The sequence below is a fragment of the Scyliorhinus canicula genome, chromosome 17 (assembly GCF_902713615.1).
Source record: "Scyliorhinus canicula chromosome 17, sScyCan1.1, whole genome shotgun sequence".
Lineage (NCBI taxonomy): Eukaryota > Metazoa > Chordata > Chondrichthyes > Carcharhiniformes > Scyliorhinidae > Scyliorhinus > Scyliorhinus canicula.
The window spans coordinates 57087792-57110957 of record NC_052162.1 but is presented as its reverse complement, the minus strand read 5'-3'; the positions used below and the strand labels follow the sequence as shown (position 1 = coordinate 57110957).

Below are 23166 nucleotides of genomic sequence, written 5' to 3'. Positions count from 1 at the left end.
CATGTAGCCCAATATTAACACCAATTTGGGTGGGGCGGAGTATCATGAACCATTGCCTGCCCCATTTCCGGTGTCTGAAGCCGATCCCGACTTCGGTGTTGGGCTACGGAAAATTCCACCCAGTATATTTAAAACATTGAGTGCTACCCCAGAGCAGAGTGCAGAGGATGCCGTGAATAAATTGAAGGAGGGGATAGACTATTTTTAAAGGGTTATGGAGAACAGGCAGGAAAAGTGGCAGAGGGGAGATCAGCCATGATCGTATTGAACTGAATTGCCTATCCTTCTAGTTCTCGATCTTTATATCTGTGTATTTGTTAAGCTGAGAGGGTTATCTAATCTTGTTTGTTTAATTAGTGGATGTGTGCCTCCATTCCTCCACATTTTGTATATTAAGTTGTAGGGGTTTTTTTTTTTTGGAGACAGGGTAGCCTGGAATCTTGCCATGGTGTTGTAACATCAACTAGCATCTTAAAACTGATTCGTTCCCCTTCTGAAGGAAAGCCTGGAGTAGCCTTCTGACTTTTTTTTTCTCCCCCACCCAGTCGCTGGAGCCAGAGCACATAATATTTTTTGGACATGACTAAGTGTTGGACTGTAATTTAATGCTCTGAGCTTCTACACGTAGGCTTCTACACGTAGGCTTGTCTCTGGACAACAGAAAATCCAAAACCAAGCTGTATAGTGGATGTGGCAAAAGGGAAAATAATTGTATAGAGAGAGCTCTAAGCTTGCACTCCTGGGGAGGAATCACTCCTTCTGCATAGCTCTTAGCTTGATCTGGATCTGCTTGTGGAGGAAGTGCTTGCAACCAGTGAAGTAGGTCTGGGATGTGACGTCTGGTCATTTGGAATGTTGAGATGTCATTTGGATTGTTATGCGATGATGCAAGGTCTTCTGTAGGTACTTCTAGCATGATTAATGCAAATATCCTTTATATAGTTGAAGAGGAAACTTAACTTTGAATTACAGCTGTGGGGAATAACGGCTGTTAACAGCTAACACTTTGTTTGCTTGGATATACCTACAGTTCTGCATGCTATGTTTGACTTGGAGAAGCAAGCAGCTGATGTCTGCCCCTTGGAATTGGCGTAAGGCATGGTCTGGCTACTGTGGTCAGCATGATGAATGATAGCACTGAATTTCAGAGGAGTTGGCTACTTGTAAAGAACCTTCCACATCCAACTGATGTTACACAGATTGCAGTCACGTGCATGAAACATTGATACAGGAGTTGAGTATAAATTACGAGTAAACTTTAGATAACTTTCATTTATCAGTGCAAAGAATGCACTCCAATATGTTGCAGCACATCTTGTGACACATGTGGGTATCTGCTTCAGTTTTGTGTTCTCCGGCTTCAGTTTTACTGCAAAGTAGTTTTTGTGCAACTTTAACAAAGTCAGTAGATTTGGGTCTGGATTTCTGATTTCATAAGATCCAGTAACAACAGTTGAATAAAATAGTAAATTGGAAACCATTTCCAGAAGGCAGTTGACCATATAAAAGGGTACTATGCAAATATGATGTAGAGGGTAACTATTAGCCAACTAATCCTCCTATCAGGAAGCAGAGTAAGGATAATTTGGTCTTTAGGTTGGCACGGTGTGACATCAGGGATTTGTGATTTAGCACATGAATCCAAGTTAGTATGTAGATACAGCAATTGATCAGGAGGGCAAATGGAATGTTGGCATTTATTGCAAGAGTAAAGTTTTGCTACGGTTGTACAGGGCACGAGGCCACATTTTGGAGTTCTTTGTATTCATTCATGGGAGATGGGCATTGCTAGTGTTTATTGCCCTTGAAGACGTCAGACAGCAACTGCCTTGAACTGCTGCAGTCCATGCGGTATTGAGGGAGTTCCAGGATTTGAACTAGAGTACCATGTGCAATCTTTGCACTCCTCACTTGATTGGTTATAAATGTGTTTTGAAGAAATTCAGCATCTGTTAATTCCTGCCTGGGTTTTGGGGGGGGGGGGGGGGGTGTAGTAGTGTGGTGTGATGGTATTGGGCCTGTATCCAGGTTTGGGACATTTTTGAGGTAATCTTATTAATCCAAGATCATGGGGAAGGAGGACTTGCCTGGTGGATGCTGAAAGGATATTTCCCTTTTGTAGGAGAGACTAGAACTAGGGGACGGTGAGTCTCATTTTTAAGTTCGAGCTGAGAAGGAAGGTTTTTGAGTGATCATGATTCTTTGGAACTCATTCCCCGTGAGCAGTAGAAATAGGGTCACAGGTACGTTACTTTTTTTTTTCTCTCACGAGAGTCAAAAGGTTATTCACAGCAGGTGGAGTTGAGGCCACAATTGGATTACCCATGATCCAATTGTCAAATGGCTGAGTAGCCTAATGGCTTACTACTAATTCATATGGTTTCCCCCGCCCCCCAATTCGCAATAACTTTGTGTTAGACTCCTCAGCTTTACAAATCTTTTTGCTACTCTTACTCATTGCAATTAAGTAGGCCCCTCAAGCCTGCTATGTAGGTTTGTTAGTTCTTGGCCTCCCCTCAATGTCATTTTTGTTTTCTTCGCTCCTTGAGACCCTTGCCTAATACACTTATCTGCCTTGACACCACCCCCCCCCGACCTAGCATCCGCAGTAGTGTAGGGGGGGGGGGCGGGCAGGGGAACCTACTGAGATCAAATCACCTCCGGTCTTCTATAATTGACCAAATACAACCTGTTGATAAACCCTTCGGGGCAGCACGGCGGCGCAGTGGCTAGCATTGCTGCCTACAACGCTGAGGACCCGGGTTCGAATCCCGGCCCTGGGTCACTATCCGTGTGGAGTTTGCACATTCTCCCTGTGTCTGCATGGGTTTCACCCCCCACAATCCAAAAGATGTGCAGGGTAGGTGGATTGGCCATGCTAAATTGCCCCTTAATTGGAAAAAATAATTGGGTACCCTAAATTTATTTTTAAAAACCCTTAAGCCCTGGGAATCTGAACTATTCCCAAGTTTGCTTTTGGGATCTTGTTTTGATCTGTTTATTTTTACTTACTTGTCTTTCCTACAGTTGTGCTTTTTTATTTGTCTTCTGTAAATTGTTAATAGGATTGAATTGCTGTATGAAGATTGTTCTCAAACCACCTTACAAAATGGCAGGAAGCTATGAACTGGCTTGCACCACTGGACAAGTAGAACCCTGGCTCAGTAGATCATAAACTTTACTTTTTTTTTGTTTGTCTACAAACATTATGAACAGAATTGCAGGAAATCCAATTAACACTATCTATAACACACCATTCACTATCTCTCCCAGAACACCTTTTACAGGTGTATATACAGATATCTTATATTCTTGGTAAGTATACAGATCATATCTGTGAAATCTCACTCTGAAACCGGTGGCAGATGCCACCCAATATGACTTCTCATCGGATCCCCCTCCAGATGCTTGCCACGCTGTGAGCCACTTGTCTCACTGCATCTCACTTTTGCACATGTGTTTCCAAACAGTGTTCTTGGTGTTTTGTTTTTGGGGGTGGGGGGATGTCCACTTCCTCTTCCTCTTCCACAATTCCAATGTCTCCTTTCGGTATTCCTCTGCTGTAGATTGGCACCATGCATTCCAGACTTTGCACAGTTGGCACCTGACCACCACTGGTTCACAGGTTGTACTAAGATGTCACCAGACTTCAAACTTTTGAATTACCTCTGATAGGAACATGGGAATTAGGAGCAGAAGTAGACAATTCAGCCCCTCTACCCTGCTCTGCCATTTCAATCGGATCATTCCTGTTCTCAAAATCCACCTCCCTACCTTTTCCCCAAATCCCTTTAACCGTTTATTTTATCTGTCCCCTTCTTCTTGAAACCAAAACCATTTAATGATTCAGGTGCCACTGTGCTAGTGGCAGTGAGTCCCACGAATTCACCTCCACTCTGCAAGAAGTAGTTCCTCCTCATCTCCATTCTCAATCTACTACCCCTCAAACCTATATCAGTGACCTCTTATTCTAATTGCCCCACAAGGTGAACATTTTGGTCTGTTTCATTTTCTTCCTTTCTTTCCCCCCCCCCCCCCCAACCTCTTCTAAACCGGCTTCTCTTTTTAAAATCTGGTTCTTGCAACTGTCTCTACCTCATGCTTTTTTTTTTTTAGGTTGTTCAATTTCTTGTTCTTTGTTCCTTTAACTTAAATGTATTCCTGTGACTTTCTTTTTGTCTGCTCCCTTGTTTCTTCACTTAATTGTGTTCCTTTGGGAAGTCTGCTCCTTGCAACTCCCTTGCCCTGTCCTGGGTCCATGGAACCATAGAATTCCTACAGTGCGGAAGGAGACCATTGGAGTCTGCAGTGACCCTCCACCAAAATGGTACCCTACTGAGCCTGCACATCTTTGGACACGAGGGGAAACTTTTAGCATGGAAAATCCACCTAACCTGCACATCTTCCTTCCAGCTTAAAACAAAACTCTCAATTCTTCCTAACCAATGGTGGCCCATGGTTGCAAAGCAACCTAGCTTTCCTTAGCCCTATTTAATGTTAAACCATGTAATTACATGATGTGGAGATGCCGGCGTTGGACTGGGGTGAGCACAGTAAGAAGTCTTACAACACCAGGTTAAAGTCCAACAGGTTTGTTTCAAACACGAGCTTTCGGAGCACGGCTCCTTCTTCAGGTGAAGAAGGAGCCGTGCTCCGAAAGCTCGTGTTTGAAACAAACCTGTTGGACTTTAACCTGGTGTTGTAAGACTTCTTACCATGTAATTACAATGCAGGCACAGTTTTAAAGTGACTAAAACCCACTGATATGAAAGCACTGTTTGTTTACCATGGGGCTACAAATGTTAACCCTTGTAAAGACTGTATCTTGTTTCTGCCTTGTTTCTAATTTCCACAAATATAGGTTATTTAAAAGTACCTCCGTTTCTTGACATTTCCTTGAGCTATTAATGACATTGAAACTAATCCAGTCCGGTGGTGCCACAGATGCTGCACTGCTCCCAGAAAGCTTTAAACTACTTGAAAACTTGTTCCAAGATTAAACATCCAAGTACTAGAACTCCAGCAGATGGGAGTTGCCTCCACCCAGTGACTTTTATCACCAGCTGGCTGTTGCTCCATATTTTGACTTGGTTCCCATAAAATTCTTCTGTTCCGGAAGATACAGAGCTAACTGGTTTGTAAGACCAGATGTGTCAGGAGAATAGATGCAAAAAATTGTGTTTTGAGAAGAACAAGATTGTGCAGATTTATTTCTTGCTACATTGGAGCTCTCTGCAATGACATTCCTTCTGATGTTTCTTATTGCTTTAGCTACGTTTGCATGCAATAAGGTTCGGACAGTTTTTTGGACACGTAACCTTTGCTGTTTGCACCATGTTTTGCCTTGAAATAGACAAAATCCCCATAACTGTATTCTGCTCTGCCCTAACTCGGAAGCTGTAGAATGTGGATAGATTCTGTCTGGTGTAGCTGAGTGAAAAGACCGTCAGGAATCGCCTACACAATTTGGAAACCTGAGATTGGAATGTGTCACATAGCAATGAAACCAATACCCGTATATATGTAAAATGTCTGAACTACAACCTGGATGATTGATCGTCTGTGCTGTATGATGTGTTGGGTGCTTTGTATCAGTGAAACACATACAGGCCACCAACACTTAAAATAATACAATACTATTTTATTAAACTAGAAACTGCTGAACATACTATTACTGTGGGTTAACACTATGTTATATTAACTAAGACCTGTGCCTGTCCTAACCAGTCTAATCACTCAGTACGTGGTGAGAATCTGTGCTGTAAAACTATACGCTCTTGTGCTTCTGAAAGACTGCATCCCGAATGAGCGGGAAAAGTGATGCCCTCTGTCTTTATAGTGAGTGTGCTCTAACTGGTGATTGGCTGCGATGTTTATGCATGTTGATTGGTCCTATTGTATGTCCATCAGTGTGTGTGGGTCTGCAGCATAATATACTGGTGTATATTATGGCACTGTAATTTTGTAATCTTGGGGAACCTGACTTCTGCCTTGTGGAGTGGCATTCTGGTTGTTAAAGCAAAGTACATGACTGTCACACTTGCTGTCAGTGAAGTATTGTACTGCTGAGGTGCTATGGTATGGGTGCAATTTCAAGAGTTGCTGGTGGAATCAAAGTTCTCCCAACTCTGATTTCCTCTCCGTCCTTCCTTGTTTCCCCATGTCTTGGTGTATGAAGCCACAAGCAAAAATGTTGAACTGGGAACCAAATCTTGTTAGAAGGCAAGTAGAATAGATATTACATGGTCAAAACTCCAGAGAAGCAACCAACTGTGAACCCAATCCTTTCAACATCCACAAATTCAGGAGTTGCATACAAACAATACGTTTCCATTGCTGATAGTTGCAATCGGCATTTAAAATTGAAATGTTAAAAATTATGCAGTAAATATAAAAGTATAGTAGAACATAATCCTCCTTGTTACTGCAGACTGGTATGGATATTTGTCTGAAGCAGCATTGTTTGGAGAGAAAGGGAACAATCCCAAGCTCTGAAGACGCCAAGATTCACATTGAAATGTAGTGCCCTTTTATGTAAGATTCAGCTGACCAGCTGCTGGCGGTGTTAAAGAACAGCTGTGGAACCAGTTGGACCATTTTAATGTAGACCCAACTTTTAATCCATTATTACAGTTTGCTTCCTCAAATCTAAAATGTTTTTTGACTTTTTTGCTTTGGCTACAGATTTATTTCCCTTGTTTGAGTCATTCCAAAGTTTCAAAACTTGATCACTGCCGACCTGCCTTTTTGACTAACCTTTCACCTCTCCGACCATACTGCAGAAAGTCAAAAGATTGAAATCGGGGTTTAGCAATTGAAATACATGAAAATGTTTCTTTTAGTGCAGCTTTTGGTCTTGTAACCGTAGCCAGAGCCAGTATTAAAGCAATGAAGGAGCTGATTTTTGTTTTGTTGTCAACCTGAATTGTAGGATTGACTTAAAATCTTCAGTTCCATACAAACATTACATGTGAAATATAAAAAGACTACTCCAAGCTGCGTACCATCCTGACTTGGCACACTCCTAACAGCGTTATGGGTGTACCTTTTTTTTATAATCACATACAGCACCAGCTCAACACTGCCTTCTTGGGCAGTAATTGATGTTACATGTAATTTCATCTTTAAACGGAGTTTGTTTTAAATCCATTTTAATTGTAACTCCAATTCTATAAACATAAATATACTTGGCAAATCAAAACTCGTTAAAACAAATGTTTCATAATGCATCCCTGTTGCAATTTGTCACCAGAGTTGAACTGTTTGTTCTTAGTTTGCAGGTAGTGTACTTTTGGCAGTGGGTGTTTGGGGCAAGGTGAGTCTGGAAGAATATCTGTCTCTCGTGGCTGAAAAAGGTACAAATGCTCCCTATGTGCTCATTGGAACTGGTGCTGCTATCATCATATTTGGCTTCTTTGGATGCTTTGCAACATGCCGAGGAAGCACGTGGATGTTAAAACTAGTAAGTCTGTTTAAATTAACATGTCTTATTTTGTAGAACAGTTGTAGTGTATCCTTTACTGGGAAGAGGTTTACATGGGGTGGCACAGTAGCAGTGATTAGCACTGTTACTTCACAGCGCCAGGGACCCGGGGTCGATTCCTAGCTTGGGTCATGTCTGTGGAGTCTGCACGTTCTCCCTGTGATTGCCTGGGTTTTTCTCTCCAGACCGAAAAGACATGCTTGCTTGTTAGGTGAAAATCGCTAACTGTCTCAAGGAGGCTTCAATGAAATTACTGTGAAACGCCCCTAGTCGCCACATTCCGGCACCTGTTCGGGGAGGCTGGCATGGGAATTGAACCCACGCTGCTGGCCTTGTTCTGCTGTACAAGCCAGCTGTTTAGCCCACTGCTAAACCAGCACAGTGAATGGGCATTCTGAATTCTCCCTCTGAACGAACAGGTGCCATAGTGTGGCAACTATGGGATTTTCACAGTAACTTCATTGCTGTGTTAATGTAAGCCTACTTGTGACACTTTGTTATTGTTGCCTGTTCATAATTTAATTGCACGCTATGTAACCCATCAATCACGTAAAATATACTGCACAGATAAAGGCCATCAATTCTGTTCTAGCACTGCACACCTAGGGTGTGATATTTCAGAAAGATTTCTAATTGTAGCGAGCGGGAATTGCTCCAGAGCTTAACGCCTCAGCCCAGTGAGGCCGGCAACGCTATTCGACACTTTTTTTTTTTAAATGGTGTCTATTCACCACTTTCACATTTTCCTTCAAAATTTTTAATCCCACCCACAGACAGTAAACGGTAACAAATACAAAACCAATCCCCTTAATAATAACAATGATCCCATCTGTCAATGTATGCATCCAATAACACAAACCCTCCCACGGTGGAAACAAAGGACCCCTCCACCCACCTCACTCCCATTCACTGGCCAGCATGGAGGCCCCTGCCCGTGTGTCTTTTCCCCCTTGCCTGGCCCTAGGAAAGCCCAGAAATCTCCTTTTAACACACAAACCCCGCATATCCACCAAAGAGTCCTCACTTCATTCGAGTGAAAGTCCCGTCACTTCCCTTGTCCAAATGTATACAACATTGGCTCCTTTAGCTCATACACCCACACGTAGTGAAACAAAAAAGAAAATACAGTCATGAGGTTACATCGGCACATGGCCATTTCTCAGTTCTGCCATAGTCCTTGTGCCTTTGCAAACTCCTCCGCTGCAAACTCCTCCGCTGCTTCCGCCGTTCCAAAATACAAGTCCTTGAGCTTGTAAGTCGCCCTCGGCTTCGCTGGATATACAATGCCGCACTGCGCCTTGCTAATGTACAGTGCCCTCTTCACTCTGTTGAAAGCAGCTCGCCAGCTCCACTGTAAAGTCCTGGTATACACTTATACCAGCTCCAGCCCACCGCCACCTGCTTCTGCTTGGCCCAGCACAGGACCTTCTCCTTCACACTACCTACGGAAGCACAGAGTCACTACCCTTGGTGGCTCACTCACCTTTGGTACAGGCCTCCACGACCGATGAGCCCGATCCAGTTCATACCGGAACGGATCCTCCCCCTCCTCCAATAGTTTCACCAGCATCGTGGCAAAATACTCAGTCGGCCTCGGCTCTTCAACTCCTTCGGGCAGCCCCACAATCCTCCAATTCTGTTGCCTGGATCTATTTTCCAGGTCTTCCATTTTTCCTCGCAGATCCTTGTTAATCTCCATCACCTTCCACATCTCCTTCCCCATCGAGGTAAGTTGATCACCGTGCTACAATAATGTCTCCTCCACTTCCTTCAGCGCCTCCCCTTGCTTCCGCACCTCCGCCACTGCGCTTGTCACTGGGGAAATCTCCTCCTCCATCAGCACACACCGAAATACATGTCTCCATGTATTTTTTAAACTGCCTTTCGAATTCCTCAGCCATCACCGTAGTTATTTCTTCAGCCGTAAGCAATGCAGCCTCCATTTTCCTTGGTGACCCCACGGTGACCTTTCCACTCCCTGACAGACCTTCAGCTGTTTTTTTAACACTGTTTTTTTTTTTTTGCTTGCCCTCGACATTTTCCTTTACTGTGTCTTCACTGTGCCTTCTCCCTGCTTTTGCCTCCTCCGTGGACCCTAGGACCAGGCTTAAAGCCCCGAAAATGCTGTCCCTGAACGGGAGCCCTCCATTGCGCGCCGTCACCGGAAGTCTCCATGCTATTCAACATTAATTGATCCACTTAACAAGATCTGACAGGCTTCTCGCCATGTACGAAGGCTCACCAGCTGATTTACCGGCACCATGCTCACCAGTCCCCCGCTAACCAGGTCAAGCAGCACATTTTAAGTTGTACTTGTCCAGCAAACCCAGTCCCGCTCGCAACAAAGGTGCCGAGGAGACCAGCCCCAAGATTTTGGGACACTGACCTGGAAAGGCTGCTAGACCATGAGGAGGCCAGGAGGAATGTACTGTTTTCCCCCTAGGGCAGCCAGTGCTGTCTGGGATGTGTTGGCAGTAAGCTTGGAGCATGACCAGGAGGACTGGTCACCAGTGCAGGAAGGTGGTCATTGACCTACACAGGAACACGAGTGAGTAGATGCAGATGCCACCTCTGAGACCTTTCTGCCACAGGAGCATCTACCCCCTCGCCCCCCCCCCCCCCAAACTCTATGCCACCCTCCACACCCTGCTCCCACAACAGTGAACCCCACATGTGGCTAATGTCCTCTGTGCTCAGAAAAAACTCTCCCACAATTGCCTGGAGAGGTGCCAGACATCAGAATCCTCACCACCTTCCAAGGTGTGCACTGGAGGTGACCAGGGTGTCCAAAGAGAGGGTGGTCTTTCGTCCTCGTCCTCTTTCTTTTTTTTTTCTCTCGCGCGCAATGGACATCACCTTCTGTTTGGGCAGCTAGGCAATGGCTCCCACATGCTACATGGCCACCCATCCACGGGAGTCCACTTGGGTTGTGTGACGTGCTTACTTTACCACGATTACCAATTCCCTATTGGCAATGGCCATGCAGCTGGGTAGGAGGCCTCCACAGTCAGTGGAGTTACAGTTGGCGGGCAGGGAGAAGGGTTGCCTCCAGAATGGATATACACAATCCAGGGATTGGCATAGTGATGGGTGCAGTTGTCTCCCATCCCCTGCTGAGCCCTGGGTGGCAAGCCCAGTACCCACACGCTCTTTGCCTGTGACCAAAGATGACTACTTGGCTCCCACAAGTCCTTCCACCAGGTTCACTTTTTTTAAAACTGAATACTAATCGGTGATGGGGAGGCCATTGAATCGGGGGTGGCACATGGCAATAGGGCATAAGTGGTAATTGGTTACTCGCCACTCTTGTGTAGATATCCCGATTTCCGCCTACGGGAGTGGGCTGGTTGCATCGCCAACTGTTGCCATCTGGCATGGTTCTCATTTGGCCCATCCTGCTATTTACCGACTTTTCGCTTGAGCAAAGAGCATAAGTAGGCTGGAGTCACACCCCTAGTCTCTCCACATTGTGTCATTCCAGTTTGCTGTTCAAAGGATTTGGTTCACCACTTGGTGGTAGTGAGTTTCAGATTTAACCAGCTGGTGTAAAACCATTTTAATTAGTTAGTAACTACCTAGCTTTCCTGATAGCTAATCCTTTTTCTCAATTCTTTGGCACCTTCTCCAATGCTTCTATCACCTTGTCATAATTTGGAGACAACCGTGTACAGTACTCCAAAATGTAGTCTGACCAGGGCCCTTTGCACATTTAGTACACTTCACCACTTATGAACTCTATACCCTTAAAATAAATCCTAATGCATTGTTATCTTTAATTGCTTTACTGACCTGCAGTGCTGTTTAGAACTTTTTTTTCCACTGAGATCCCTTCTACCCCATTCAACATATTTACAGTTAACTGATTTCCCAAAAGTCCAATGTTGTTCTCTTAGAAAAATGAATCCTGTTTAAAGATTTGAGGTATGAGCATGGCAGCTGTTATTTTTTTTTGATAAAATTTAAATCCATGATTAAAACTGAACACTTGAGACGACTGAACTCCGGCACAGAACAATTGCTAGGTCTTGATTGATGTTTATCGAAGCCAAACTAGATCAGTGTTGTTTCCACGATTTTGTTTCTACCTTTTCTAGAAAGTCAAAAGTGCAATAACTTCTTTTTGTTCCTCTTTGTTCCTGCCCACCCCCAGTATGCCATGATCCTGTCCCTACTCTTCTTGGCACAACTTGTAGCTGGGATTTCTGCATTTGTCTTTCGACATGAGGTAGGGAGCAAGTATCAAGTGCTTTACTTTGTATTGAGTGTTTCCATTCTGATGTATTGCTGTGCATTAACTGACTAGACTGCCAACATGGATTTTTTTTGCAAAGGAGTTTCAAGTTGAAGGATATACTTATGAACTATTTCATTGCCCTATGGAACAGATTAGAGGTTAATATACAAACAGATATTTTCCACTTTTTTTTTACTATTAATTTCCTGGCTGCTTTTTTTTTTTGAGACAATGAAAGGTGGCTGCACGGATTTCAGTGACTGCCTAGCATTAATTATTGTCACAAGTAGGCTTGCATTAACACTGCAATGACGTTACTGTGATGCCAGTATATGAGGCAATTTTTCCCTCTTGTGGGTCGAACACCTGAATAAAATGGCAAATGCCAGTGGTGTGAAGAAGTTAATTTGCATTAGCATTTACCTGACTTGGGGAAGAATATTTCTAGATGTCCATGGTGGAATTTGACTTTGCAATAAGCATTTGAATTGGCAACCAAAAGTAAATTTGATTTGCAGAACCACATCCATTTAAGTTCTAATTAAAGTTTGATCCATATCCTGCAATATGTATGAGTGCCAAGTTGCAATCTGCTCTTTGAAGAGCAGTCTTTCACACTAAAATCTGTATTAAATGTTTGGCTCTGGGGTGGATACAAAATATCAGTGTATGTATGACTGCCAAGTTGTCCGCCTTCTTATTGTATTGATTGCAGTTTTTTTATTCAAGAGAAGTTTTATTTTAATGCATTTTTCAAATTGAGAACGGATTCTTACATAATCCATTTGTGCACAGATGGTACAATTGCATAACAGCAGGCTGGATCAAATGGGTTGCTGGCTTGTGGGGAAAAATGTTTGACCTTTCCTCTTCCCATAATTCACTGGGCCAGTAACATCTTGAACTGCCATTAGACTAGTTGTCAGATGGCTATTAAATATATAGCTAGTTCTGTTCAGCATTGCAAGTGCATGGGCATAATGTACCCCTAATCCATAACAAAATATCTTGTAGATGTTTCTTTCCAGATTCCATTTTTATTTTTACATTCCAATTAGAATGAAACCAATTGCAATTAACTAGAAATCTGAAACTGGTTCTTGATGTAGTTGGTCATTATCTGTGGGAAATGACCAGTTAATCAGGTTTTTAAATCTTGGCAATTTGCAATATGATTAGGCGTCTCTTCATCCCTCAGGAAGTTCCCTATCTATTTCTGTGTTTTCCAAATGAAATGGTGACCCAATGTGATTTTTAAAAATGACTGTTTAGAATTCACTTGGGATGCATAAGTTTTTGTCAAATCATGAAATGTGTGCAAAGTTAGTCTGGTTCTTGCTACAGAACAATCAAAAAAAGGACAAGTCTTTGACTCCTAGGACCCCAAATTCAAAACTGATGTTGGATTACGTGAACTAAGCAGCTGAGAGATTTTGGCTTGTTCCTTAGCAGCTGTTGAATTCTAAGCATTTCCTCTGCTATTGCATTATTAACTGTTCTCTTCACCATTTGAGCAGATAAATTGCACTAGGTGATCTTTTTAACATTGATCATGAGTAAGCCTTGGATCATATGCTTAAGCTGTGCTTTTCTGCAAACGGAAGGTTTTATGAAGCTTTATTTGCAAATTAGTTGATGCCTGTATTTGTGTTTTTAGATTAATACCCTTTTCAAGGAGACTTTCAAAAGTGCTGTAGAGAAATACAATGCAACAGGGTCCCCTGTGGATTACATTCAACGAGATGTAAGTAAGATAAGGCCAGGTGACCTTTGTATTCGAATAACTGCAAGTTCACCAACAACTAAAAACACACACCTTTTGTTACGCTGGGAGTAGGATACAGACCCTTTTTATAAAAAAAATAAATAAAAAATTTTTAATTCTACCATTTCTTCCTAACCTCACTTCCACTTCTCCCCCCCCCCCCCCCCCCCCCCCCCGCCCAAATGTTCAACAGTTAACCCTTCATGCTTTATTGACTATTAGTCTTCTTGAAAACCAAGTGCATCTGATCTAATGCAGGTAAATTTAATAAGTTGCTTATTTGTATTGCATAAACAACCAGCTACAATATTTTGTGCTCGCCCGTCTGGATTTTGACTAATGTGAAATTTTGGACGGACAAAGTCTGAATGAACAGCAGCAACTTTCATTTACATAGCACCTCTTCCCAAGACAGTTCTCGGGAGTATTATCAAACAATTCGCCCATTTCTATGCATCAGTTCTGTGTCCAGCTTAGTTCATATCAACAGGCCGATTATTATATTTTGATTAGCCACTGTAGTTCTTTCCTCTTGAGTTCATGTGTATGCACTTGCACCGTTGTAATTTCTGGCCTGTTGCAACCTCTGGCCTGCCCTATCTCCAGTCCTTGAACAGGATTAATTAAGTTTGAAGGGTTTTAGAATTGGGGGGACAAATGCTGTGGCTGAAAATGATGCCTCCTTGATGTTAGGATTCCGTTGATGACCAAGACATTAGCCCATCAAGACTTCCCTAACAGTCAATTAGATAATGCCTGATCTAATATGACCTTCAAATTCCCTTCCCTGACTATCCCCATAATCCTTGATTCCCTCACTGATTTGAAAATCTGCCAGTCTCTACAGCCCTCAAATTCCACAGATTCTACCCTGTCAAGCCCCAAGAATCCTATGTCTCTAGGTCACTGCTCATTCTTCTAAACTCCAGTGTATAGGCTCCCAACCTCTCCTCCATAGGAGAATCCCTCCATACTAGGGATTAACCTAGTGGCCTTCTCTGGACAGCTTCCCATGCCAATATATCTCTGATAAGGGAACCAAAACTGTTCACAGAACTTCAGGTGTGATCAAGAGGTTTAAAACTTCCCTATTTTTATGCCAACATTCCATTTGCCTTCCCTATGACCTGTTGAAGTTGCATACTAGCTTTGTGTTGTATGCACAAACACCCTTAAATTCCACTGTGCTGCAGCCTTCTGTCATCTTTCTCCATTTAAAATGATATTCGGCTCCTTTATTCTTCCTGCCAAAGACTACTGTATTTGTACAATTGTATTTGAACCATGTCCGTGTATTTTCTTTAGTATAACCTGTCTCCTTGAGCAGGAGAACATTTTTTTTTCAAACCACAATTAGTGTTTTCCCTACTAGCTGTCAATTAATTTGTACAAGTTGTCCTAATAATAAGCAACCATACAACAATAATACAGAACCTTGTAGTAATTCTTGCATAACTTGGCACTTATTTTTGTTTTCTAGTTGCATTGCTGCGGTGTTCAAAACTACACCGATTGGGGTGAAACGTCCTACTTCAAAATTAATGGAATCCCAGTTAGCTGCTGCAAAAATAATACTGACTGTAAACCTGGAGACCTGAAAAACATGACAACTGCCAAAGACAAAGTCTTTAAAAAGGTTTGACAATAGTTGGTCCAATTGATCATTGAGTCTGATCCAGTCATTAATTGAAATATATAATAGTCTCTAGTGTATATAGAACCCTGCCTGGATACTGTACTCGGACCTCCTTTAAATTTGATATCTAGTTGTTTATTTGGCCATTGTTTGGTCACATTTACTTTCAATCATCTTGACTCTCCATTGCCAGCATTATGTTCAATGCTCTGCCTATCCTCCCCCCAAAAAATAACCTAGGTTAGCACCTTTAATAGAAGTGACACTTCTGAAGACCACCAAAATGTATGCATGAGCTGAGATAATGTTTAAATTGTCTGGTTTGATCCTGTCCATGTAGTCATTGAGCAGGATCCTTGATTCCTTTTCTGCCTAGCCCATTTTTGGCCATGCCATTGTTATACTATTAAAATATCTAAATTATGAATCAAATTGCATCTGTCAGATCAGGAACTACACGCAGGAGATATGTCACTTCTAAAATTCTGTGGCTGAAAGGGTTTGAGAGTGGCATCCCCTTTCACAGCTGAAACTAATTAATTGACCTGAGGTAAATTTTTCTTTCCTTCAGTGGGCTCTCCTCTGACATCGGGTTATTTCTTTTGTCCCCTGCTCTTATCTATGCCCTTCCTGGCTGCTTGTCTCCAGGCACTCTGCTCTTGAGTCGGGCAAAGAGCAATGACAACTCCAAACATTCTGTTGTTCAGCACTATCTTGCCCAATATTCATCTGAGGCAGCAGAAATGGATGCTGTTCAGCTAAATGTTTTTTGTGGCCTGTATAAATTGTCCATGCTTCAATCCTAGCACAGGAGGGTGCAGAGAACACCAGACTAATGCAGCACTTTTTGTATTTTGGGTTAATTTCCTGTTGGTCCCCACAATTCTCAACTTTGACAGGTGGCTGCTACCCTATTAATCCTGGTGCTGACTTTGGCATCAAGGGATGGTAATTGATTAAGGAATGTGAAACTGTTGATTACCTTCAGTGAGGTTTTCAACATTGAAATAAATTTGGTCCCACTGTCCGTACAAACACATTGCAGGCCCAGAAGAACTAATCTACAAGCTGTTGCAACTAAACTTCAGTATTGGATGCAAACGTGGTGTTGTCAGAAATCCGCAACTCTCAAAACAGGACATTATGCACTTGACGCACAGTCTTTCCAAATTGGACAGCTGTCCACTCATACAGATAGACACCCTTGGTGAGCCGCTAAAAGTGGCAGCATGACCAAAGAGTTGGTGCCAGGACACAACCCTACTTTACCCATTGCTAATTGAGGGAACTGTGCATCTTCCTCTAATGCAAATGTTCAGGCAGGCAACCTATTTTCCATAGCAATTTCAAGAGATCGTCTCTCCAAAATTCAGCATTTATTTAGTTGAAACTGGCATTCCAATTCCATAACCATCTTGGGTTAGACAAAGGGCACAGGTTTTGCAAATATTTTTCCAGTCTAAATTGAGAATCTTTATCACCAACACCTAATTATTTTATTTATTCCAGGGTTGCATTTTATTGATCATTAACTTCATGGAGACGAATATTGGAATCATTGCTGGAATTGCTTTTGGAATTGCCTTTTTCCAGGTGTGTCCATAACAGTTGGCTGTGTTTGGTATTGTCATTTTGGCTTGTCAAAGACTTTATAATGTTTCATGGCTTAACTATCCTCATGTGTAGATTAACAACTCTAGTTTGAACAGATTCTGCTGATTCTCTTTGGTTTTTGGATAAGCATAGATGTTAAATTCTAGTGGCTTTCTTGAAAGGCCATTTCAGAAGATCAGTCGACTGTGGTCATTTTCTGTTGAATACTTAACTCTTTTAACTATTTCAATTTCATGCCATTTTAAGCAAAATCATAGCGTGGCTGTATTCCAGTGAGGATACACTTCTTTTTTTTTTCCTTGCGCAAAATCCATTTACTTCCATGCGCCTATCTTTGAAATTAATCTAGGAGGGTTTCAGTGAATTCACTGAAGTAAGGCTAGATATTCAGTCCAGTCTCGCAGAAGTGGATCAGCTTTCAGTTGCTCTGTTACTGTGGAATAGCTGTGGAACTAGGTGTCCCTAAATAAGTTCAGTCTGTGGACTTTGATCCTGGCCTCCTTCCGAAAATAGAAAATGCTCATATAAAGAATGTGATAACTGGATATTTAATGATTGATTGGGCTGAGTTATATGTATTTATGAAAGGGGAATCGGTGTTTGACCAAGTATTGCCTAAAGGCAACTAGCAGAATATGTGAGGGGGAAACCAGTTTGGTGTATTTTGGAAGGCTTTTAATATGGTCCCACACATTTAGTAAATTTGAGTGAAAGAGAAAATGCTGGAAAATTTGTCAGCCTGGCAGCAACTGTAGGGAGAGAAAAGAGCTAACGTTTCGAGTCCAATGATTCTTTCTGTCACATTGTACTCTACATTAGCTCTTTCTCTTACGGATGCTGCTAGACCTGCTGAGATTTTCCAGCATTTTCTCTATCGTTTCAGATTCCAGCATCTGCAGTAATTTTGAAGGACAGAAAACCATCAGAATAATTGAGCCATTCCTTATTTGGCAGGCTTGGGTCCCAACTATTCACATCAATGATTTGGATGTGGGGATCAAATGTAATATTTCCAAGTTTGTAGATGACGCACCAGAAAATGAATTGTGCGAAGGATATAAAGAAGCTTCAAGGGGATAAACAGGCTAAGGAATGGGCAAGATAAAATGTGAAGTTATCCACTGGAGTGATTGGGATGTGTGTCCAAAGGGATGTAGGTGTCTTGCTAACATGCAGGTGCAGCAAGCAATTGGGAAGTAAAATGGTATTTTGGATTTTATTACAGAAGAAGAGTATAATAGTAAAGATGTCTTGCTGCAATTGTATCGATCCTTGGTGAGACTGCGCCTAGAATATTATGTACTTGGTTAGTACTTGCCGTAGTGTTCTCTGGCTTTCAATACAAAGATTCCAGGATTGGACGTTTCTGCAACATGCCTCATCTGTTAACTGAGATGCCATCTCTGGGATTTGTGCACTGTGCACAAAGGCTTTATTTCCACATAATGCAACTAGCATTCAGACTTCCATTGTCTTGCAGCTGTATTTAGAATTGCTTTTTCATTTGAATGGTAATTTTATTTCCTCCTTCTCCCTGCTCCACAGTTGATTGGGATCTTGCTGGCCTGTTGTCTGTCTAGGTATATCACAAACAATCAATATGAAATGGTTTAACAGATCGAGCCAGGTAATGTATAAATTTAAATCCACTGCTGATTAATTCCTATTAAATTGCACAATCCCATTTCTGTGATCATGTACTCACTGGTTGAGTTTTTGCTTTCTGTAATACTTTAAAAGTGTGGAATTTGTCTCTGCCATGTTATTGAGATTCTAGTCCTAAAAGGTTGAAGAGGTGATAACCCTAACATTGCTCTTTTCTCAAGATCACCTCCATTTGGGTTCCGTCAGCGTCACTCAGTTCTTGACCTCATTACAACTTTGGTTGAAACATAGACAAAAGAGCTGAACTCCAGAGGTGAAGTGGGAGTGACCACCCTCCACATCCAAGGCAGCATTTGACAAAGTATGGCATCAGGGAACCCCATGGGAATTGGGGGCAGGGGGAGGAACTCTGCTGATTGAAGTCATACCTAACTTAAAGGAGGATGGCTACGGTTGTTGGTCAGTCATCTCCATACTGCATGAGTTCCTTGGGGTAGTGTCGTGGCCCAACCATTGTTATCGTGGGGATGTTCGTTGCTGTGTATGCCTTGTATTCAGCAGTGTTCACAATGACTCTAATTCAAAAGCAGCAAGACCTGGACAATGACCATATCCAGGCCTGTGTGACACAGGCTGGGCTTTGACCATCTCCAACAAGAGAGGATCTAACCATTATCCCTTGACATCCAATGTCATCATCCTGAGAGTTACAAGTTACCATTGACCAGGAACTGGAATAGCCGTATAGATACTGTGGCTACAAAAGCAAGTCCGAGGCTAGGAATCCTGAGGTACATAACTCGCTGACTCCCCAAAGGCTGTCCACCATCTACAAGGTATAAGTGCCTGGAGTTTAGCTCCAATCATACTCCAGAGGCTTGACACCATCCAGGACAAATCCTCCCTCCTGCTTTATTGGCACACCATCCATAACCCATTGGACAGTGGCAGCAGTGTGTACAACCTACAAGATGCACTTTAGGAACTCAACAAGGCTCCTTGGGCAGCACCTTTCAAACCCACTACCACTACCATCTAGCAGGGCAGCAGATACATGGGAACACCACCTGTTCAAGTTCCCCTCCAAGCCATTCACTAGCTAACTTGGAAATATGTCACCCTTCCTTCACTGTCACTGGGACAAAGTCCTGAACTCTCTCCCTAACTGTACAGTGGGTGTACCTGCACCATTGGGACTGCAGGAGTTCAAGAAGGCAGCTCATCTTGAAGGCAATTGGAAATGAGCAATAAAATCCTGGCCTTGCCATTGACTCCCAATAGCTAATTAATGTTTTTTTTTGTAAAATCCCTATATAGCATTTTGTATAGTGAAATCCGTACTCCAGGATTTGACAATACATCCTTCTCCTTGACTAGTCATTAAACGTGGAAAGAAATTTGCAGTGCAATTGAAACTTGTACATTAGCCTGTCCACTTGTAATCAAGAAAAAAATCAGCAGCAGACATCCAGAGAGTAACAGCTGCAAGCATCTGCAGTATTTTGCTTATTATATTAATCACTTTGTCTTTGGTTCACTCCTCAAAAGTTGCTTTTTGTTTTTTAGGACCCCCTGTATCAACATCAGAACCTCACTACAGTTAAAGGAACCAAGCCAGCAGAGTTAGTTACCCAAGCAAAACTGAAATGTTTTGCATGCTTATGGTGTAAAGTTCTACAAAATAATTTTTTTAAACACTACATTTATCTTTGACATTTAGGTATGTAAGGCTGAACTGGTTACTAAGAAATGTAGACATCCGTTTAATCAGCAAAGCCTTGTATTGTAGTTTCACTCTGAATTTGCTACAAACTTTGTTTGTTTTAAACCTTGCATTACAGACTTTCTCTGCTTTGGATTTATGATCATTGTTGTCTTCTATTTTCAAAAATTAAATCTGAAATCTTGTCAAACAAAAGATTTTACTTTTTTAAAACTGAAATTTGTCCTATTGGAAGTAATAGAGCACTATAAAAAAAAAAAAAAAAAATATTTTTGCATACTACTGCATTTTCTAAAGGCAAATGAATACTTCCTGTGTATAATAGTTTTTGATAGTCCTAGTTAATTTTTGGATTTCACTAATCACCAGCTTAAATTGGGATGATTTCAATTATCTAAAAAAAACACTTATAATATGCTACAAATTCCACATAGTATTGTACTAGTTTAATGCTAAAATCCACCATTAAGATTGCAATTTTGAACCAAAGTGGGTTATTTGTATTGTAATGACATAGGAAACAATGGACATATCTGAGCCACGCTGCCCAGTCATCAACCTTTCTCAATGCAACTCCTCTTGCACCCTTTATTTTTAAAAAGGCTGAAAGAGATGAACATCAACCTATAGAAATGGAGGGCTCGTTGTCTGCATTGGATCGGGTCAGTGTGTAGATTTCTATTTATGCATCCTTGTTCTCAATTCTTATCACTGGACAAATGTGTAAGAGATGTAATGAAACATGTAATATCTTTCAGTGATTTCTTTGGTATATGTAAGCTACCTGATTTAAAAATAAAGTAATTATAGGAGCCAATTGTGGTTTTGTGATCTTTTTTAATTTCAAGTGGCAAGCGTGTGTTTACACTTGTGATCCATTTCTTTCCCCAGACTGTTACCTTGGGAGTTAAAAGTTCTGCTTGAACCTAGGTTCCAAACAATTGGGTAGGGCAAAAGTATAATGTGGTTGTTTTGAGGGGTGGGGTGTATTGCCACAAATAGGGGTGATACAGCACTAATTTACTGACTGGTCAAGTGGTGAATTTTTAAACAGTGACTAGGGGTAAATGACTCCTGAGCATTTTTTGGGATGGATGAGAGTCTGATGCCAAATACAGGATAAGTGATGGTGTACTTGGAGGTTTACACTGTTCAGTCTCTTAAATATTTGATGGTTTAAGTGTGAATTTGTTTAGATAAGCTGCCACAGACATTGACAGCATAATGAAATGGAAATGTTCTGTCCCTTTTCAAAGCCTTCATCAAGCTTCATCTTGAATGCCTTGCCCAGTTTTTTGGTCTTGACTGTTTGCTGTTTACCCTGAAGCTGGAGGTGTACATTCCAGCACCCTGAGGAGGTTTGCTTGAGGTCTTCAAATTTGAAGGAAATCTTTTTCATTCTTTCATGATATGTGGGCATTGTTGGCTAGCCCAGCATCTTGCCCAATCTGAATTTCCCTTGAACTGAGCGGATAGCTAAGGCATTTTGGAAGGCATTTGAGTCCATTGTGGGCAGCACTTTAGCACGGGTGCTTCACTGCTCCAGGGTCCCAGATTCGATCTCCATCTTGGGTCACTGTCTGTGAGGAGTCTGCACATTCCTGGTTTGGGTCACTGCCTGTGCAGAGTCTGCACATTCTCCACGTGTCTGCGTGGGTTTCCTTCAGGTGCTATGGTTTCCTCCCACAGTCCAAAGAAGTGCAGGATTGGGTGGATTGGCCATGCTAAATCGCCCTTTGTGTCCAAAAAAGGTTAGATGGGGTTACTGGGTACGGGGATAGGGTGGAGGTGTGGGCTTGGGTAGGGTGATCTTTCCATGGACTGGTGCAGACTTAATGGGCGGAATGGCCTCTTTCTGCACTGTAAATTCTTCGTCTAAGCACATTGCTAAGAGTCTGGAGTCACATATGGGCTCGACCAGGTAACGGCAGCAGAAGCAGATTTTTCTTCCCTAAAGGGCAATAGTGAACCAGATGGGTTTTCTTTTTACAATCATCAATGGTTTTGATTCCGGAATTCAAATATCACTTTTTCCGTGGTGGGATCGTTGCTCCCCAGAGCAATACCCTGGGACTCTGGATTACTAATCCATTGCCTCCCCTACTCCAATCTCCCTGTCCCTACTCCGATCTTCCTGTCAACATGCCGAACAATCTTCCTGTCAAAACTAGTGTTAATGTATTCATATTTGTGCAGTAATAATCTGGACACTTGGGCTGGATGTATAATTAAGTCTAAAACTTTCTCTTGGTTTTGATGCCCCATGGCTTGTTGAAAATTACATCTCATTGACTCACCTGCATTGAATGGCATAAAGTTGCTGTATTTGTGCAGTACTTGGGATCTGAACCTCATCTATTTTATTAAGTACCTGATTAAATCTCAATTGTAACTATTACAATTGTGCATTTTAATTCCTTGAAGCTGTAATTGGTCATTTTAATTTCTCTTGTCTGATTTGGCATTGGATTTCCCACCAATTCTAACAGGCGCTTCCTTAGTCTTGCAGTCTTTCAATCTGGTTTACACTTCCTTGCCTTTTTGCATGTAGATCCCAGGTCCCCTGCAGAGGGCACTACACTCTTGATTTTTCGTTCCAGTGCAAAATCGATAGCAATTGGGTGACGATAACAAATGCCCCTGCAAAATTCTTGCTGACGTTTGGTAGATTATTTGCGCTCTGTCGGTTAAGGAGAAGCTGAGATCTAGTAAGCAGAGATGTACGTTAGATGTTAAGTACCATTTTTGAAGCTAATGCAGTAAATTTGGCCCCATAGTATTGAAAAAGGAATGGAGTGCTTGGTTTGCCAACCTTGTGTTTGTGGGTGGTTGGGGGGGGGAGGAAAGAGAGGGTGGTTGGGGGGGTCAAGAGAGTGCCAAGGGTCAACCGAGTTTTGTAGATTTTAAAGCACATGGGCTGAATTGTGGGAATTGTAGCATCAGGAAATCGGTCATTGGAAATGGGTAGGGAAACAGAAAGAAATGAAAGGGGGGGGAAAAAATTGGATTCACATGAAATTATGTTCCTAGTGTCTATAACCAAATATCCCATGGTGCTTCACGTTCTAGAACAATATGCTACTGTAAAGCACTTGTGGAAATTCAT

The 23166-nt window shown here is 42.0% G+C and overlaps 1 protein-coding gene across 1 annotated transcript in view; it reads left to right on the top strand.

The window, feature by feature from the left end:
• LOC119951754 (tetraspanin-7-like) overlaps positions 1 to 20877 on the top strand; it is a 34740-nt gene extending 13863 nt beyond the window's left edge. Inside the window, exons 2-8 of the mRNA XM_038775079.1 lie at positions 7274 to 7462; positions 11634 to 11708; positions 13375 to 13461; positions 14963 to 15118; positions 16628 to 16711; positions 18278 to 18359; positions 19904 to 20877. Coding sequence (XP_038631007.1) covers positions 7274 to 7462; positions 11634 to 11708; positions 13375 to 13461; positions 14963 to 15118; positions 16628 to 16711; positions 18278 to 18346 — 660 coding nt within the window. The 3' untranslated portion in view covers positions 18347 to 18359; positions 19904 to 20877. The remainder of the gene's footprint in view (positions 1 to 7273; positions 7463 to 11633; positions 11709 to 13374; positions 13462 to 14962; positions 15119 to 16627; positions 16712 to 18277; positions 18360 to 19903) is intronic.
• The last annotated feature ends 2289 nt before the right edge of the window (positions 20878 to 23166 follow it).